Source organism: Pangasianodon hypophthalmus, chromosome 19 (genome assembly GCF_027358585.1).
Source record: "Pangasianodon hypophthalmus isolate fPanHyp1 chromosome 19, fPanHyp1.pri, whole genome shotgun sequence".
Lineage (NCBI taxonomy): Eukaryota > Metazoa > Chordata > Actinopteri > Siluriformes > Pangasiidae > Pangasianodon > Pangasianodon hypophthalmus.
In genome coordinates this window covers 1,156,422-1,175,630 of record NC_069728.1, presented here as the reverse complement: position 1 = coordinate 1,175,630, position 19,209 = coordinate 1,156,422, and the positions used below count along the sequence as shown (strand labels likewise).

At 40.6% G+C, this 19,209-nt stretch overlaps 1 protein-coding gene across 3 annotated transcripts in view; it reads left to right on the top strand.

Annotated features, from left to right (window-relative positions):
* Positions 1-6,287: 6,287 nt before the first annotated feature.
* LOC113524034 (NACHT, LRR and PYD domains-containing protein 12-like) overlaps positions 6,288-19,209 on the top strand; it is a 32,575-nt gene continuing 19,653 nt past the window's right edge. Inside the window, exons 1-8 of one of the 3 annotated variants that reach the window (XM_053242309.1) lie at positions 6,288-6,381; positions 6,515-6,636; positions 7,107-7,223; positions 7,453-7,507; positions 7,671-7,875; positions 8,164-9,931; positions 10,728-10,901; positions 17,469-17,642. In XM_053242309.1, coding sequence (XP_053098284.1) covers positions 6,584-6,636; positions 7,107-7,223; positions 7,453-7,507; positions 7,671-7,875; positions 8,164-9,931; positions 10,728-10,901; positions 17,469-17,642 — 2,546 coding nt within the window. In that variant the 5' untranslated portion in view covers positions 6,288-6,381; positions 6,515-6,583. Of the gene's footprint in view, positions 6,382-6,481; positions 6,637-7,106; positions 7,224-7,452; positions 7,508-7,670; positions 7,876-8,163; positions 9,932-10,727; positions 10,902-17,468; positions 17,643-19,209 lie in introns of all 3 variants that reach the window. The other 2 variants (XM_053242308.1, XM_053242307.1) reach the window with 2 other exon arrangements.

Here is a 19,209-nt window from a genome sequence, read left to right as displayed (position 1 = left end):
GTGTTCATTTCACATAGACATGATTGTCCTGCTGCCTGAACTTCACACCCAAGACGTTTGTGCTGTTGACATTTCTTAATAGTTGATGCAGTGTTTCTTAGTAAAGTACTGTATTACTCTTCCCTTTGCACTTGCGTATGAATGTTGTTAAAAACACTAATATTTAATCACATATAACATATAATTTTTTTTCATGAAAGTAGGCTTTATAAAGCATTCATCACACAATATATATTTCAATACATTGTCTAAGATACAAGGCAATTAAATGTTTGCAGTCTAACAATAGGACTGTAGATGGCCTACTCCCACATTTTTGAAAGCTGTATTTTAGTTACATGACAATGTTTCATTACTTAAAAAAAAAAAAAAACAGAAATAAACCAAATTATTAGTCACATCAGTGATGATTAACTCATAAAAAGACAAGGATGTAAAGAAACCTCAATTTTTTTTCTAAACTCATCACTATTTTCCAGCACATTAGGGCACAAAAAGCATTATGATGTTTTTCTTCAGATTTTTTTTCACTAATCAACCTACAGTAGAGATAACAGTAACAATTGCTTTGAGGTCAGCTGCTGTAAAAAAAAAAAAAAAAAACAGCTGCCATGTTGCTTAAAGAGATAAAGATTGATGAGTTCATTCCAGAGTTTAATACAATGCCACATGAATTCAGTATGTGCCTACTCAATTATTTTCTGACAGACACACTACATTTATGCTGCTAACACATCTTATTAGGGCTGTGTCCTCAGAAGCATTGGACTTCAATAGGATGGGTTTACCAGAGGGGAGCAGAATTTCCACAATTTTAAAATTACACCTGTTGAACTTATACTCCCCTCTCCAACAGAGGTGACATTTTCGCCCAGGCTCCCGTTGATTTCCAACTCTGTATCAGATGCATTTAATATTTTCTGTAAAAATCACATGACACCTGTGGGGGTGCTTCCTGGGGTAAAGTTGCCACATTCATGAAGCTACATTTCATATTTTCCTGGTACATATTGTTTTTACCAAATGGAACGCCTCTCCTGCGAGCCCAGTGTTGTCAGTTAAGTCATTTCTATTACTCAGACAAGTTTAAGTTCATCTGTAAATTGTTAGTTAAAAAAAAACAAAGTCTTATAAACGTATGTTCCTATCAACAGGAAGCAGAACAGTACAGCAGTGAGTGGTGGTATCACATATCAGGCCCAGGATGTGCTACAGGATGAGCCAGTGGAGTGTAAATTGAGGGCTATGTAGAAGGAGTGATTGGTCTAATGCTCTCATTCAGGCAAGTAGAAATCTATACATAGATTTGCATGTTATATTATTGCTGTTGTTATTTTTCCCTATTCTTCACTGCATAATGTAATATTGTGGCTAAATGTTTTAGATCTTTTTATTTTCACAAATTGTGCCTGTTCATTTACAGGGTGATCTTACTTTTAGGATGAGCCAATACAGTGGACAGTTGAGGTTTAGGGAGGAGGACAGATTGACGGGTTTCAACACTGGTGTCATCAACAAGAAACAGTAGGCCTCCTATGTTATGAAATGGCCATGCAAAAATTGCAAGTTCAGCACATAAAAACGTTTAGAGCTCTTAACGCATTATAGATTGAAACATCTACACACCGGTCAAGGCCAGTCAGAACCCTGCTTGTACTCAGATTGTCCTTGTTTAAGGACATTTAAAGGTTGGGGTGCACTTCACACACATTCGTCTAGAGATTCAAACAATACTGAAGGCACCTTTTAAAACTTGTTTCCAGATTTTACCAAGTCACATGGACTTGACTGATTCATTGTTGTTTAATGTTGACAAAATAAACTGTTTAATTGTATTGTATTTTAGTTGTGTGATTTGTGATAAACGTATGTTAAATGCATAGAGAAAATGAATACATTTATTTGGTAACATTTATCAAAAGGAAATTGGCAACATTTACATACAATTGAGGTCAAAAGTTTACATACCCCTTTCAGAATCTGCAAAATGTTTATTATTTTACCAAAATAAGAGGGATCATATAAAATGCACGTATAAAAATGACTCCGTTCAAAAGTTTACATCTCCTTGATTCTTAATACTGTGTTGTTACCCGAATGATCCACAGCTGTGTTTTTTGTTTACTGATAGTTGTTCAAGAGTCCCTTGTTCGTCCTGAACAGTTAAACTGCCTGCTGTTCTTCAGGAAAATCCTTCAGCTCCCACAAATTCTTTGGTTTTCCTGCATTTTTTGTGTATTTGAACCCTTTCCAACAAAGAATTTGTGGGACCTGAAGGATTTTTCTGAAGAACAGCAGGCAGTTTAACTGTTCAGGATGAACAAGGGACTCTTGAACAACTATCAGTAAACAAAAAACACAGCTGTGGATCATTCAGGTAACAACACAGTATTAAGAATCAAGGAGATGTAAACTTTTGAACGGAGTCATTTTTATAAATTCAACTATTATTTTCTCTTGTGGACTATATGTAAACATCTTTTATGTGAAATATCTTATTCAGGTCAGCACCAAATAAACAATAACATGCATTTTGTATGATCCCTCTTATTTTGGTAAAATAATAAACATTTTGCAGATTCTGAAAGGGGGATGTAAACTTTTGACCTCAACTGTAATTATATTGAGTAATATAACTTCATAGAGCTATTTTAAAATAGAAAAAAAAAATCTATTTATTTATTTCATAATAGTAGATAGTAAAATTTACTTCATATTTTGATGACAGCAACGTTCCTGTCTATGAAAAAAAATAAATTTTATTTAATTACTTTAAATAAATATAACTTATGACTTATAATTTATATAATTAAGTAACATTTACTTAATATCTTCACAAATGTTAAGTTCAGTGGTGAATAGATTTTACTTGATAGTGGCAAGCGAGTTGTACTTGAGTTTACAGCAGTAAAATTCACTTTTTTTTTTTACTTCAAGTTGTTGTACTTCAAATTGTAACAGGATTTTATTAAGTATATCCGTTTTGTTTTTGTGTTTTTCAGAATAGCAAGAGACAAAATGAGCAACATCACTGCATATGCAGATGATAGAAGTGTTTTTGTTAAAAATCAGACTAGAGGCCCCAAAAAAAAAAAGTTTTGAAATAGTATGAAGAAATGTCAGGAGCTAGATGAAATCAAAATCAAGCAGAAGCAGTGTGGATGGACAGCAGCACTTCTCCAGAAATTAAAGAAGAAATCAAATGACTGGCTCTGACTCTTACAAACACCAAATGCACTGAACACAACTGGGAGAAAAAAAGGAGCAGGAAATCAAATCCCAAACCCAGACTTGGAAAAGATCTCATTCTAAAACTAGAATCGAAATCATGAAGACTTTTGTTCTTTCTAAACTCCTATTCTTAGCCACTGTTTTTCCTCCTGACAATGCATGTCTAACAAAACTAAATGACATGTGTGTGGGATTTATCTGGGGAACAACAGAGAAGTAACAACACCGACACTTTTCTACAAACTAAAAGAGCTTGGAGGACTTCAGGCCATTGAACTAGGAAACAAATTCAAAAGAGCTTTCTGTAAAAATGAGACACAAACCAATGAATAGAGGAGCGGATTGGATAGGAGAGAGAAAATCATGGAAGAAAAAAGAGGAAGAGCAAGACAAAACATGCCCTTTTACTAATTAATATACAGAGATTTTACAATCAAACACGAAAACTTCAACTTAGACTGGTTTAATTTATCTAATAAATGTATTTATAAGTATTTATATTTGGTTAACTACTACAAGTGTAGATTTATAAACACCGCCATAAAATGCTTAATAACAGAACAGTGATTGTGGGAAATTGCAGTTCCTGGGTTTGGCCACACGAGGGCAGTCAAGCTCCATCCAGCACAACACGCAGCGCCGCCTCAAACAGCCGGTAGGCCTCGTGTCCTTCCCACAGACACAGAGCTCATCAGCCTTATTACTGTGCACTGGATTATTCTGCCATAACAACTCCAACACACGCCTCTTCTCTACTCTTTACTACTACTACTACTATTATTATTATTAGTAGTAGTAGTAGTAGTATTTTTAATTTATTTTGTATCCTTTATTAAGAACATATCTTCAGGCCTCTCAGCACTTGACATGGAAATGTTAAAAAAAGGTTTATATTTACTTTTTATATCCGGATATCTGTAACAACTGGTTTGTGACAAAAAGTCCATTGTTAAAAACTCTATATAATGAAATAAACGAGTGAACGAATGAATAAATAAATAAAATTAAAACGCCTGTCTTGCATTTTTAAATCAAACTTTAAAAAGTTACAAACTTTTAAATATACAAAAATAACTATTTACAGCATAGTCCAATCATGTTATTATACCTACATAGTTATTTCCCTTAAATATGGACAGAGATCATATTTTTAATAAAGACCATGGAGATTTATTTTAAGATCTTCGCTCCATTGTCCTTTGTCTTTTTAGTTCATTTAAGATTAGTTTAAAAAGCGTCTCAGCTGGGAGATGGCATTGCTTAGTGTCTTTAAAATCTCTTCTTTTTGCAGGATTGTCCCACATCTATCTTCCTTTAATTGCACAAGTCTGCTCTCTTTCCATTCTTTAGTTTAACGCGTGATTCATGCGGTTGATGAGGATTTTAGTGAGTATTTTATAATCGATATTCATGAGACTTATCTGCCTCCAGTTCTCCAGCTCATATGGCTCACCTTTCCTAAATCTTAGTGTCATAACACACTGGTACAGAGATTCATTTCAAATCCCTCCCTTTATGGCTTGGCTGTAGAAGTCAGTTAGGAGATGTGCAATGTGTTGAACTGCAGCTTTGGAGAACTCAGCTGGAAGCCCATCAGCTCCCGGACTTTTCCCCTCCTTTAACTGCACTATTGCTTCTAGCGCTTCTTTTACATCTATTGGCTTAAGAAGGTTGTTGTGGGTTTTGTTTTTAAACTTCCCACATTTCATTAAATCTTTTAATAGTTTTATTGGTTGAATTTCTTTTGCCAGTTGGTCTATAGCTTCTTTATGTAGTAATGTGTGGGATTTAGTTTCCAGAAGCTTCTCTTGCCGTGTGACTCCATCATTAGCTTCACTTTCACAGATCAGTGATCGGAGGCTACTGAGTGATCAGGTCTGTAATGTGCTACTCGGATGGTTTAGAGCTGGACATTCTGTCTCTTCTTCTTCTTATTATTGAGTCGAAACGGTGAAACCGATGTCCTGAGGGAATTTCTGTCTAAAAGACTCTTTCACTTCATGTGTTTCACAAACCTTTTGGAGTAGTTTCCCTTCTCTGGATATTGATGTGTTTGTATTGGGGAATTTATCCTTTTCATGTGTAATGGGATTGAAATCTCCACATAAAATAATATTATATCCATCATTTAACACTTCATATCATTTATAAAATATTCTCATTTTACCAGCTCTATCTGAGGGGTTTACACATGAATAATTCTCATGTTTTGGTTCTTATAAAAGCAGTTAATGACTAAAAGTCCTGGGATGAGTTCTCGGTTCATCACCAATAGAAATCCAGCACTTCAGTGCTCCCTACGTAATATTTTTCAGCTGCTTGATAGATTTACTGCTAAATGGCTGATTAACCAAAAGTTATTTAAGCATGTTTTAATGTTGTTTGCAACTGCAACCTCATGTTAACTAAAAACTAAGCTAACGAGTTAACCTTTAGCTCAGGATGGAAGCTAGTGTCGTTTCATTAAAATACTTCTGAGGAATAAAGTCGATTTTTCAAAAACCTCATATATATATATATATATCAATCTTTTGTTGGTATTGTGGTTAAAAAGACATTAAAACTTAGTTATGGGTCAGCTTCCGTCATCCTCCATGGTTTTGCCGCAGTGACTTCTGGGTTTTCAAGTGGGTTCGATACGCTCATGTCTGCATCCGATGCATCTTCGATATCAAGAACACATCTGGGTAATTTCATATGTCCTCAGTACTTGTGTTCTTGAGTATTGGAATTGAACTTTGGCGGTGGACGATGACATAGAACAAGTACACAAGGACACAAGATCGTATAAGAATGCATATTGTGAAATGGCTGAAGTCTTACTGATAGAGCTCTGAGAAAGGAGCCTGAAATATTTTCCTAGCACAACCCTGTGTATTTATAGAAATCTAAAACTGCTATTGATTTATTTTGAGCAGTCAATCCATCATTGATAAACAAACCAAAATAAACCAGCACCATGTCTCTGTGGCAAGGTGGGTGTGTGTGTGGGTGTGTGCGCGCAGATGTGTTTAACACGTGTCTGCATCACTGCTCTTCCCTCTGCAGAATAAACCAGATAAACCAGTTAGACAGTACCAGTGAAGGTGAAACTCAGCAGCACCATTTTGTGTGGAGGGGAAAATAAACCATTTCAGGAGTAAAAACACAGTGAGTATCTAAATCTAAAGCTATAATATATTAACACACTGAAGTGACACTAGATGCAGAAGAGGTTTGTGGGTTTGTACTGAAGGTTTAATGTACACAGGTTTATGTGACAGGTGACTCTGTGCTGATACAGGGTTTGATTTAACACACCGATATTGGAGTAAAGTAAACGTGTGTCCTGCTGTAATCTGGAGAAGGAGACATGACCTCCAACATGAGTGTGTCTGGAAAAATGGACATAAAAAAATATGAGAGGTGAGTTACTTTTACCATAATAAGTTTTCACCAGCAGTAAATACATACAGTTTCATGCGAATACATCTGTGTCTCTAAACACTCACTAGTTAACAGAGGAACTAAACTTTGGTTCAAGTTGTTAAACAACAGCAAATACATCACTGATCCGATCTAAGAACAGTTTAGAGAAATCATTCACTGAGAGAAGAGTAAAAAGGACTGTGTAATGTGTAGCATAAGAGCAGCACAGCTTTGAGTCAGTGAACTCTACAGGCTTTAAGACCCAGCTGAGTCAGTTAGCTGTGATTGGGACTCCTGACATCAGAGTAATTCCTGAGGTATGAGGCGAGTCTCCTGTTTGAATAAGTGTGCAGACTGTAGTTGAATTAAAAAGATGGAATTATTGGTGTTCAATGATGAACACATTGTTTAACAGTGCTGAGACAGCAGAGTATTAACTATTGCTGATATTTCTGTTGTAATTGTAGAATGATGGAGGGAAAGAGATCAGACTCACCAGAACCCAGCTGTGTGTCCATGAAGAGTGACGGGTCAATGGATCTTCCAAATACCTTCAGAGACAGAGACAGTTCTACTGATGTGAGGTCAGTATAGTGAGGTGTTTTACGACAGTGATCCACCTGATCCACCTATTTTAATCATTCATTCAAACATTTGTTCCTAAACATGTTAGTGTCAGGTAGGAAGTCCTGAAATCAGTGTATTGTGTTAAGAGGATAGTGTTAAATATCTGTTTCTATATTTATTAGTGTGTGTTTTGCAGCTATGAATACATATAGTCCATATTACATGCTATGTTTTGTTTATTCACAGACCACAAAAGAAGAAATCAAACATCAGCAGAAATCAGTTGGAGTCCATATTCAAGGTTTGTGGCTTTTTAGAATAATGACAGTTATGGACAATCCGAAAGACTTTCAAGTGTAACTGTGATAATACACAGAGACATTCAATTTTTTTTATAATATAAAAGCATCTCTCAGTGTGAAACTTTATAATATTTAGATATGTTACTGTGGGTTTCTAACCAGGAGCTGGAACACAAAGTCATCACTCTGATAAAGAATGAGCTGAAGAGGTTTAGGAAGCTCCTGAGTCCAGATTACCCAGCATGCACTGAGAGGGAGGTGGAGGACGAAGAGGATCTGCACAGTGTCAGAGAGGGAGCGCTGAAGATCACACTGCACGTCCTGAAGAACATGAACCACACAGATCTCGCTAACACACTGTACAACAGTAAGAGCTTTGAGTCATGACTTTATTCCATCAGGTTCATGTTAGAGAGAGGAAATTATTTTGGATATTAACACTTTTAGTTTTAAGTTTGATTTTAGTATCATGTACATCTGGTGCTTTTCTGTTCTGTTCGTGGACCAGCTTGTGGTTACTCTGTACAATGGTCCTGTTCCTTCATTAATATTTAGTACATGAATCAGGAATGAACAGCAGCATTTGAAAGAATTCGACATTTTATATTGTGCTCAGTGATTTTGCATTAAAACATGTTATTACTTTGTTTGTTAGAGTCTGTGGCCTCTGTGTATCAGCCAAAGTTGAAATCCAGCCTGAGAGAGAAGTTTAAAAGAATTAATGAAGGAATCTCACAGCATGGAAGCTCAGCACTTCTGAATGAGATCTACACAGAGCTCTACATCACAGAGGGTTGGAGTGGAGACATCAATAATGAACATGAGGTGAGACAGATTGAGACAGCGTCCAGGAGACCAGCAACACAGGAGACACCCATCAAATGCAATGACCTCTTTAAAGACAAGTCCATCAGAACTGTGCTGACTAAAGGAGTTGCTGGAATTGGAAAAACAGTCTCTGTGCAGAAGTTCATTCTGGACTGGGCTGAAGGAAAAGCAAATCAGGACGTCTTCTTCATGTTTCCACTTCCCTTTAGAGAGCTGAATTTGATGAAGCAGAAGAATCTCAGTCTGATGAATCTTCTTTATCACTTTTTCCCAGAAGTGAGAAAACTACAATTAATAGACTCCTACAAAGTGGTGTTGATCTTTGATGGTCTGGATGAGTGTCAACTTCCTCTAAATTTCCAGAACAATGGCAGATTGTGTGATGTGACAGAGTCAGCCTCAGTGGATGTACTGCTGACAAACCTCATCAAGGGGAATCTGCTTCCCTCTGCTCTCCTCTGGATAACTTCTCGACCAGGAGCAGCCAATCAGATCCCTCCTGAGTGTGTAGACCAGGTAACAGAGGTACGAGGGTTCAGTGATCCTCAGAAAGAGGAGTACTTCAGGAAGAGGTTCAGTGATCAGAGCCTGGCCAATAAAATCATCAGACACATGAAGTCTTCAAGAAGCCTGTACATCATGTGCCACATCCCAGTTTTCTGCTGGATTTCAGCCACTGTTCTAGAGAGAATTTTGGGTGAAGCAGAGAGTGGAGAGATCCCCAAGACTCTGACTCAAATGTTCACACATTTCCTGGTCTTTCAGATCAAACACAAGGGCCAAAAATACCATCAGAAATGTGACCCTGATCCTCAGCAGACCAGAGAGAGTATCCTGGCACTGGGAAAACTGGCTTTCCAACAGCTGGAGAAAGGAAACCTGATCTTCTATGAGGAAGATCTGAGAGAGTGTGGCATTGATGTCAGAGAAGTGTCAGTGTACTCAGGAATGTGTACCCAAATCTTCAGAGAGGAGTTTGGGCTTCACCTGGGGAAGATGTTCAGCTTTGTACATCTGAGTGTTCAGGAGTTTCTGGCTGCTTTATATGCATTTCTCTCCTTCATCAGCAGAAATGTAACCGATCAACAAACCACTGATCTGTCTGATCTTTTCACAAAATCAAATATGTCTGATTTCCTCAGGAGTGCAGTGAACAAAGCCTTACAGAGTGAGAATGGACACCTGGACCTGTTCCTCCGCTTCCTTCTGGGTCTCTCACTGGAGTCCAATCAGACTCTCTTACGAGGCTTAATGCAACAGGCAGGAAGCAGCTCTCACAGCAAACAGGAAACAGTCGAGTACATCAAGGAGAAGATCAGGGAGAATCCATCTCCAGAGAAATCCATCAATCTGTTCTACTGTCTGAATGAACTGAATGATCATTCTCTAGTGCAGGAAGTACAAACTTACCTGAACAGAAGAGGTTACAGGTGTCTTAGTGGATTCAGACTCTCTCCTGCTCAGTGGTCAGCTCTGGTGTTTGTGTTACTGAACTCAGAGCATCAGCTGGATGTGTTTGATTTGAGTAAATATGACCCATCAGAGGAATGTCTTCAGAGGCTGCTGCCAGTGATCAAAGCCTCCAGAACAGCTGAGTGAGTATTTTTATTTATAAATGTATTACTGCATGGTTTGTTTTAATGTAACACTGAACTTCACTGTTTGGATTAATGCTTGTTAATAGTCACTCTTAATAATAATTTAATAGTGAATACTTAATAATAATTATTTATAGTTACTTTCATCATGTCTAAACAAACCTCTGGTACTTTTCCAGAAGATTATTTCACTTTTTTGTCATATCACAAAATCTTACAATCATGATTTATTACGTTCTCTCTAAAATTGCACCTACATTACACCTGAACTCATGTCCACACCAAACAACTGAACCAGTGTCTGTGTAAAATTGGAGGTCTCGAGGTGACAGATTTGTAAATGTATGAACACAAAGAACAACATATACAAACTGTTTACTGTCTCTGTGAAATTCAACATCTAACTCACTGTAAAGTACGACTGGTACTGGCATGTTATTAACTGGTAGTGTACAGTTCTATAATTCTTTATTTTCTGTAATAAAATGCACTATATCTGCAGTATTGGTTCTAGAAACTTGAACACAGATCAGAGTGTATTGTTTGTAGGCTGCTCGCTCTCACATGTGTGTATGTACATGACCTAATGGTCTTCTAATAAATTGTAGCTGAGAGATTGTGGAATGCAGAAAGACGTCCCTGCTCCTGTAAATGTCCTGATGTGGTGTCCTCTGATTTCTGTGTGTGAGAGAAACACACTGACATTTCTGTTACATGTTCAACTATAGCTGTATTATGGATGTGTTCATGTGTTTGAGGTCAGTGTTCTGACATTTCATTGTTACTCTTCCAGGCTGTGTGAGTGTAATCTGACAGAGGAAAGCTGTAGAGTTCTGTCCTCAGTTCTCAGCTCAAACTCCTCCAGTCTGAGAGAACTGGACCTGAGTGACAATAGACTGCAGGATTCAGGAGTGAAGCTGCTCTCTGCTGGACTGGAGAATACACACTGTACACTGGAGATACTGGGGTAAGACAATAATAATAATAATAATAGTAATAACAATAATAATAATAATAGTAATAATAATAATAATAATTTTACTTTTATATTGCATCTTTCATTGCATAAAAAAGGCACCTCAAAGTGCTTCATAATGAAAATATATAATAAAATATAAAATAATAAAACTTAAATAATATTATTTAAAATTATGTAATAATAAAACAATAATAATGCAAGACATTAAAAAATAAAATATTAAACTCTAAAAAGTCATTCAGAAATAAATATATGTAATGAAATAAAAAATAAAATAAAGACCATTAAGAGATCAAAAGGCAGTTTTAAGCATATAATCAAGAGGACTAATTAAAAGGCAAGGTAAATAAATGTGTTTAAGCTGCGTTTTAAATATATTTAGTGAAGGTGTCTGATGGACAGACACTGGGAGTGAGTTCCACGTCCTGGGAGCAGTGACGCTAAAAGCAGTTTCACCAAGCTTCTTCTTATTAAAATTTACCTTAAGGAACCCATCATTTGTTAATGTTAAAAAATGATTTGGGGTGAAATCCATCAGGCATTCTGCTAAATACACAGGTGCAATGCCATTAAGAGTTTTAAAACTAATAAGAGCACTTTAAAATCAATTCTGGATGTCACAGGTAACCAGTGCAGTTCCTGCACAATAGGAGTAATATGGTCTCTATTTAGTTTGTGTTAGAAGCTGAGCAGCTGCATTTTGTACTAACTGTAATGGATAAAGAGTTTTTTTTGGGGGGAAGTCCATAGAAGAGAGCATTACTGTCCCAAGCTGGGCTTGAACTCGGGCCTCTGGTGTGGTGGTTTGAGAGTTCTACCACATAGCTGTAGAGCCGGTGATGTTGGACCCAAACGAAACACTCAAGGCAGTACTCCAGGCAATGTAGATTTAATTTAAAAAAAGGTCTTTGCAAGAAAAAAAAAATCCAACAAAAGTTCTTCTCAGACAGAGGTATTAATAACAGTAGAGATAATGGAAAAACAACATAGGAAAATAACTAAGAACATCTTCCTTGAGGTAACTTGGAAGACTTGGTGAAACAAAGCAGGAAGTCCCGTGAGTCCCGTAATAAAGTCCATAGAAAGGTGCGACCATGGCCTGCGGGGAACAGGTAAGGGGTGGAGCAGTCCTTGAAGTTGCTCACCTGTAGACTTTCCCTGGCTGCACACGGGGCAGGCCTCCACATAGACCTTAACATCCTCCTTGATGGACGGCCACCAAAACCGCCGCTGGAGAAAGTCAAGTGTGCGAGCACTTCCTGAATGGCACATCAAGGGAGACTCATGACCCCACTGCAAGACCCGGGCCTGGGCAGATTGAGGAATGTACAGGCGTCCAGCGGGACTACCGCCTGGATCGGGCTCATGGGCAAGGGCCTCTCTCACTACTCTTTCCAGTTCCCGATGAAGGGGCGTGACAATCCTAGATCTTGGAATAATCGATGCCAAAGGCTTCTCTTGTGTCTCGGGAGAGTAGGCTCAAGACAGGGCATCTGGCTTGACATTCTTGGTGCCGGGTCTGTAAGATAGGAGAAACTGGAATCGATTAAAAAACAGGGACCATTGAGCTTGACGAGGGTTCAACCGCTTAGCCTGCTGGAGATATTCCAGGTTCTTTTGGTCTGTGAGAACCTGGAAAGGTGTTGAGCCCCCTCAAGCCAGTGGCGCCACTCCTCCAAGGCAAGCTGCATGGTAGTTGCGTTCGGCATCCGACAAGCGGTCAGACATGAAGGTGCAAGGGTGTAATTTTCCATCTTCACCCCTCTGTGACAGGATGGCCCCTACACCCACCTCTGAGGCGTCCACCTCCACCACGAAAGCTCTTTCTGGGTCAGGGATCAAAAGAATGGGAGCGGAAGTGAAGTGGCACTTGAGATCCTCGAAGGCCCCCGCTGCCTCCGGACCCCAGTGAATCTTGGTTCCTCCTCCCTTGGTAAGTGCAGTCAAGGGGGCCACCACAGAGCTGAAATTCTTAATATACCTCCTATAGAAGTTTGCAAAGCCAATGAAACGTTGAACCTCCTTGACAGTGGCAGGTATGGGCCAGTTGTGGACCGGCTTGAACCTTCTTAGGGTCCATCTCCCGGTGGCCAGGAGTGACAATGAGCCCGAGAAACTGAGCCTGGATAACATGAAATTCACACTTCTCGGGTTTTACGCAGAGATGATTGTCAAGGAGTCTCTGGAGAACCCTGCTAACATACCCCTCATGCTCCTCCAGTAACTTTGAGAAAATGAGGATATCGTCAAGGTATACAAAGACGAATTGATTAAGTAGGTCTCGGAGAACGTCATTAATCAGTACTTGGAATACTGCAGGGGTGTTTGTGAGCCCAAACGGCATCACCAAATACTCGTAGTGGCCCGTGGGGCTGTTGAAGGCCATCTTCCATTCGTCCCCTTGGTTTTTCCTCCGCACGAGATGGTAAGCATTGCGGAGATCCAGTTTAGTAAAAATGGAAGCCCCTTGAAGCAACTCAAAAGCTGTGGCCATGAGAGGAAGGGGGTATCGATTCCGAATCGTGATCTTGTTCAGGCCACAGTAATCAATACAAGGCCTAAGAATCCTGTCTTTCTTCTCTACAAAGAAGAACCCCACCCTCGCCGGGGAAGTGGAGGCATGGATGATGCAGGCTGCCAAGGACTCCTTAATGTAGGTATCCATTGCAGAGCATTCGAGGGGAGATAAGGAGAAGATTCGACCCCTGGGAGGGCAGGAACCAGGGAGTAGATCAATAGCACAGTCGTAAGTGCGGTGAGGTGGTAAGGAGGTAGCCTGGGACTTGCTGAACACTGCCTTGAAATGATGATAGACACTGGGGACTCGAGACAGGTCGACAGACTCTCGAAACTCTGAACTTGGGGCTGAGGGGCTCTGAAGTAGGCAGGTGAGTTGACAAGTGGAACCCCAGCTCAGAATGGTGCCAGTGGATCCGGGGATTATGTCTGCGCAGCCAAGGGTCACCCAGGATAATAGGATACTTGGGTGAGTCAATAAGATAGAAGGTCTCCTCTTGCTGGTGTTGAGAGATAGTAAGCCGCAGGGACTGAGTGGCCTCTGTTACTTTGCCCAGTTCCAGAGGTCTGCCGTCCAAAGTTGTAACTGCCTGGGGATGAGGAAGAAGTTGGGTAGGGATCTTAAGTTCCTTATCCAAGGATAGATTCATGAAGTCACCTGCGGCGCCAGAATCGATCATAGCCTGGACCAGATGCTGGTGGCCCTCCCAGGACAGAGTGACTGGAACAGCTAGGACAGTGTTAGTAGGAGGAGCTCAAATTTTCCCCATCACAGCCCTCCTGAAGCTGGACGGGGACAGGCATTTCCCGAGAGCTTGGGGCAAGTGGAATGGAAGTGGCTGAAAACACTGCAGTAAAGGCAACAATGCTCCCTCATGCGACGTTCCCTCTCATTAGGAGAAAGCCTGGAACAGCCCAACTGCCAAATTCCTCCGGGGAGTCATGGAGCTGTTCACAGGTCGGGGAAGCTCCGGACGAAAGAACACAAACTGGAGAATCAGACCTGCTCAGAGGAACTTGGGACTGAGACTCGTTGTGGCAAGCCGCCCTCCGCTCTCTCAGGCGATTGTCCAGGCGGATGGCCATTGCTATGAGGGACTTGAGATCCTCAGCTGGTTCTCGGGTGGCTAACTCATCTTGAAGGGGCTCAGACAACCCTCCCTGAAAGCAGACCCTCAGCGACTCATCGTTCCATCCGCTCCTGGCCTCTATGGTCCGAAACTCAATGGCGAAATCAGCCGTGCTGTGGGAACCCTGACGGAGAGTGAGCAGGCGCTTGGAGGCTTCCTGACCACTGACTGGATGATCAAACACTCGCTTGGACTCTTCCACAATTGCCGCGTAGGACTCACAACAGGCATCCTGGGATTGCCACACTGCGGAGGCCCAGGAGAGTGCCTTGTCTGAGAGAAGGGTAATAACGTAAGCAATCTTGAAGCAGTCTGTGGGAAAACTTGAGGGTTGGAGCTCGAAGGTGAGGGAGCACTGGATGAGGAAACCCTGGCATGAACTCGTATCTCCAGCAAAGGGCTTGGGAGGTGGTAGTCAGGGCTCCACCACTGGAGAAGGCCTGTCGCCACTCGGGGGTGATACAGAGGAAGGTGAAGGACCAGGGAGGCGTTCAAAGAGCTGGCGGATAGAACTCATCACCTCGGCTAGGAGTTGAGAGTGTTTGGTCATCAGCTCTTCTTGTCGGCTGAGAACATGGTGCTGGAAAGATGCCCCGTGTTGAGCAATCACTGCCAAAAGGTCCTTGGAACTGAGTGTCTCTTGGTCCATGACTGACTTGGTTTTTCTGTCACAAGCTGGGCTTGAACTCAAGTCTCTGGTGTTGTGGTTTGAGAGGTCTTCCACTTAGCCACAGAGGCAGTAATGTTGGACCTAAAACATTAACAAACAATAACTAAGAACACCTTACTTGAGGTAACTTGGAAGACTTGGTGAAACAAAGCAGGAAACTCACAGCCAAGACTCAAAAACCAAGTGAAAAACACAACTAAAATACCCTAGGGGAAACAAGGCACAGGTGAACTGGATAATGCTAACAAGGACACACAAGGAAGAACTAAGGTAGAGGGGAACACAGGGGGCTTCTAGAGGCACGGAGACCAACTACAGTAGGTAGGATGCTGACAATTACAGTAAAATAATCTACTTGGAATAAATGTATAGATTAGTTTTTCTGCAGCTTTTTTTCCAGATAAAAATGGATGAACTTTTGCAATGTTACTCAAATGATAAAATGTGACCTTAGAGATATTATTGATGTGAGGAACAAAGCTGAGATCAGAGTCAACTATTATGCCCAGATTTCAATATGATCTGAACCAGCTTAGTACTGCTCCTGACAGACCTAACCAATGTTCAAGTCTGTGTAGAAGAATATCATGGTCTACAGTATTGAAAGACCTAGGAATTTGTGTTGGCTTGCTTTTTAAATAATATGTTTCTCATTTAACATTTCTTTACTTAATGCCATTAATATGAAACTAGGGTTAGGGTTTCTTTGTTTCACAAAAGTTTCATTAAATCGGTGTGTAGTTGAAATAAATACTGTAAATGATTTAAATTTGACAGCATAATCTGTTTATAAAATCACAGTAACTCATTGACATTTATATGATTTGAAGCTGATAAATCAAGCTTCACCTTGTTTAATTTAGTTTTATCTGTAAATTGACACAAACTTAGGAGCTCTTGTCCCCAGTGAGACCCCTAGCACACAGGAACAGGAGTCCAGTGTTGATGCTATTTCCCCAAGCTCCAGCTCAGTCAGGAACTCCTCCATAAGTGCCTGATGAATGTGAAAGTAGAGGACAGTGAGGTGTTGGTGGAGAAGCACTGGGTTGGGGGTAAGAATAAAGACCAGATAAAGCAGCTCTGCACATACATAAAGAGCTAGGTCTTGTGCTGAGTGGCCAAGCCCATTTAACTCTGATCCAACACCTCATCAACCTTTTCTCTCAATATCTTGTAGATGTTCCACAACATTACATTTTCAATTTACACATTAAAGATTTCCTGTGTAAATACTGCTACATACAGTTTATGAATAAATTCATTCATATCCAGTGTGATAAATGAGGCCCAGTGTTTTATAGGAGTAAAAAATTAAAGTGTGTATTTTTATATGATGTGGATTAGCATTGTTTCTGATGTTGAGCTTTGTTTGTTTGTGTGTGTCCGATAAAATAAATAAATAAATAAATAAATATTGTACTTATGACTAATAATAGCTGTTTAGACCTTGTGTCTCTTCCTCTGTCTGTCTCTTTCCCTTTCTTGTTGTCTCTGTCTCTTCTGTCCTCTCCTCCTCCGAGTTTAAACCCACCATAATGAAGCAGTAAAGGACAGTGTGTAAATGTTCTCTAAACATGTTCTCTAAATGTTCACTAAATGTTTTAATATCGCTGTGAAATTCAACATGTAACTTTGTGTTAATGCTGAAATATCTACATGACTTCTCACATCAGAACTAAATACATTCATTTCTAGAGTGTGTAGATCGTTACAAATGCATTCCTTTTCCTTCAAAAACATTTTGTGAAAGATTTTTGCTCACATAGAACAATAGAAACAGGTCTATAAAATGGTAACAGCTCCATGAAGACACATAACATCAGAGAAATTGGCTTATTGACCTCACTGGAAAGTACAACTTGTACTGCCATGTTATTAACCGGTAGTGTACAGTTCTATAATTCTTTATTTTCTGTAATAAAATGCGCTATATCTGCAGTGTTGGTTGTAGAAACTTGAACACAGATCAGAGTGTATTGTTTGTAGGCTGCTCGCTCTCACATGTGTGTGTTATGTGCATGACCTAACGGTCTTCTAATAAATTGTAGCTGAGAGATTGTGGAATGCAGAAAGACGTCCCTGCTCCTGAAAATGTGCCGATGTGGTGTCCTGTCCTCTGATTTCTGTGTGTGAGAGAAACACACTGACATTTCTGTTACATGGTAAACTTTAGCTGTATTATGGCTGTGTTTGTGTGTTTGAAATCAGTGTTCTGATTTTTCGTCATTTCTCTTCCAGGCTGTGTGGGTGTAATCTGACAGAGGAAAGCTGTAGAGTTCTGTCCTCAGTTCTCAGCTCAAACTCCTCCAGTCTGAGAGAACTGAACCTGAGTAACAATAAACTGCAGGATTCAGGAGTGAAGCTGCTCTCTGCTGGACTGGAGAATACACACTGTACACTGGAGATACTGAGGTACACACACAAACACAAACACACAAACACACACACTTAGAAAGCCAAGTGGTGCATGCCCACCACATTTCATTTTTATTTAGTGACACCAAACTCCATAAAAGGAAAATGGAAGTTATTTTGACTCCCAGCTAAGCCAATAAAAGTATGATTAATCAGTGTCACAGCACATGGGAAGCCCGAAATCTGGAAACAATTTACAGGAAAGAGGAGGTGAATTAGATGTGAATGTGGTGAGGTGAAAAGAAAACAGTTTGACATAAAAGGTGAGAAAAAGAGATCTACACTGTAGCCAGGTGATCATGGACACCGAGCATCACACAGAGAAACTGCTGTGTTTAAATAGTTTAAAGTGTCTCAGTGACTGTTGGTCAGAAATCTCTCAAACTGATGCACTCTTCACAAGCACTATAACACTCACACTCCTATACTGTGGAGTTAGCTCAGCGGGTAATATTACGGCTTGCATTTCACAACCTCTCTGGTTCTTATCCTGCTCTAGGCAGTCGCATTTTAGGTGGAGTCTTTTTGATCTGTCTCCACACTTGGCTCCTTTCCACACCATATATTGTCCTCCCAGACAAGCGGGCCCTGCATGACACTCTTGAACATCAAATTGCCTAGCCCCATAACGGTATGTCCGCACCATCACCGGAACCAGCGGTTTTAGGACGGATAGCGGAAATTGTGGCTGGTCAGGCCACTGCTCTGGGGAAGCATGAGCAAGCTCTGGCAGCACTGTTTTCAGAAATTCGGGGTGTGTCTGAGAGGGTTGCACAGATTCAGTCCATGTTGCAGCCCCAACCTACTTCCCCAGTGGATGCAAATCAAGAATCGACCTATGGGCCGGCTTCCCAAGCCCAGCCCATGACTCAGTCTCCATCTATCCCTGTTGAGACAAGGTTGCCCCCCAGCCCTAGGCTGGAGAAGCAGGGAAGTGTAACTCTTTTATAATGCAGTGCTCACTGGTGTTTGAATTGCAGCCCTCCCAGTTCCCATCTGAAAGGGCGAAGATTGCCTTTATGATTTCTCTCTTAACTGGAAGAGCGCTAGCATGGGCCACAGCAGTGTGGCAGAATAGATTAGCTGACCACCCCACTCTGGACTGATTTGTGTCAGCACTAAGGAGCACCTTTGACCATCCACTCACGGGGGGAGGCATGACATCATCCCTTCTGCGGCTCCGTCAAGGTAGCCGCTCAGTGGCTGATTATGCTGTGGAGTTCAGGACTCTCGCTGTGAGCTCAGTTTGGAATACCCAAGCTCTCCTAGCTGTAAATGTGCAAGGCTTCTCTGAGGACTTAAAGGATGAACTGGCTACTCATGACCCCCCTGATGATCTAGAAGCATTAAATGATTTGTCAGTCAGAATCAACTAGAATCAACGAACCCTAACCCCAGACACTGTTTCTCACCCGTCTGGCCTCTTCATTCCTGTCATCATTGATTGGGGAGAAGGCAATGAAACCAGTCTGCAGGCCTTCATTGTCTCAGGGGCGGCTGGCAATTTCATGGATGAGACTCTAGTCAAGAGACTAGGGTTGCCATTAGACCCACTTCCCCATCC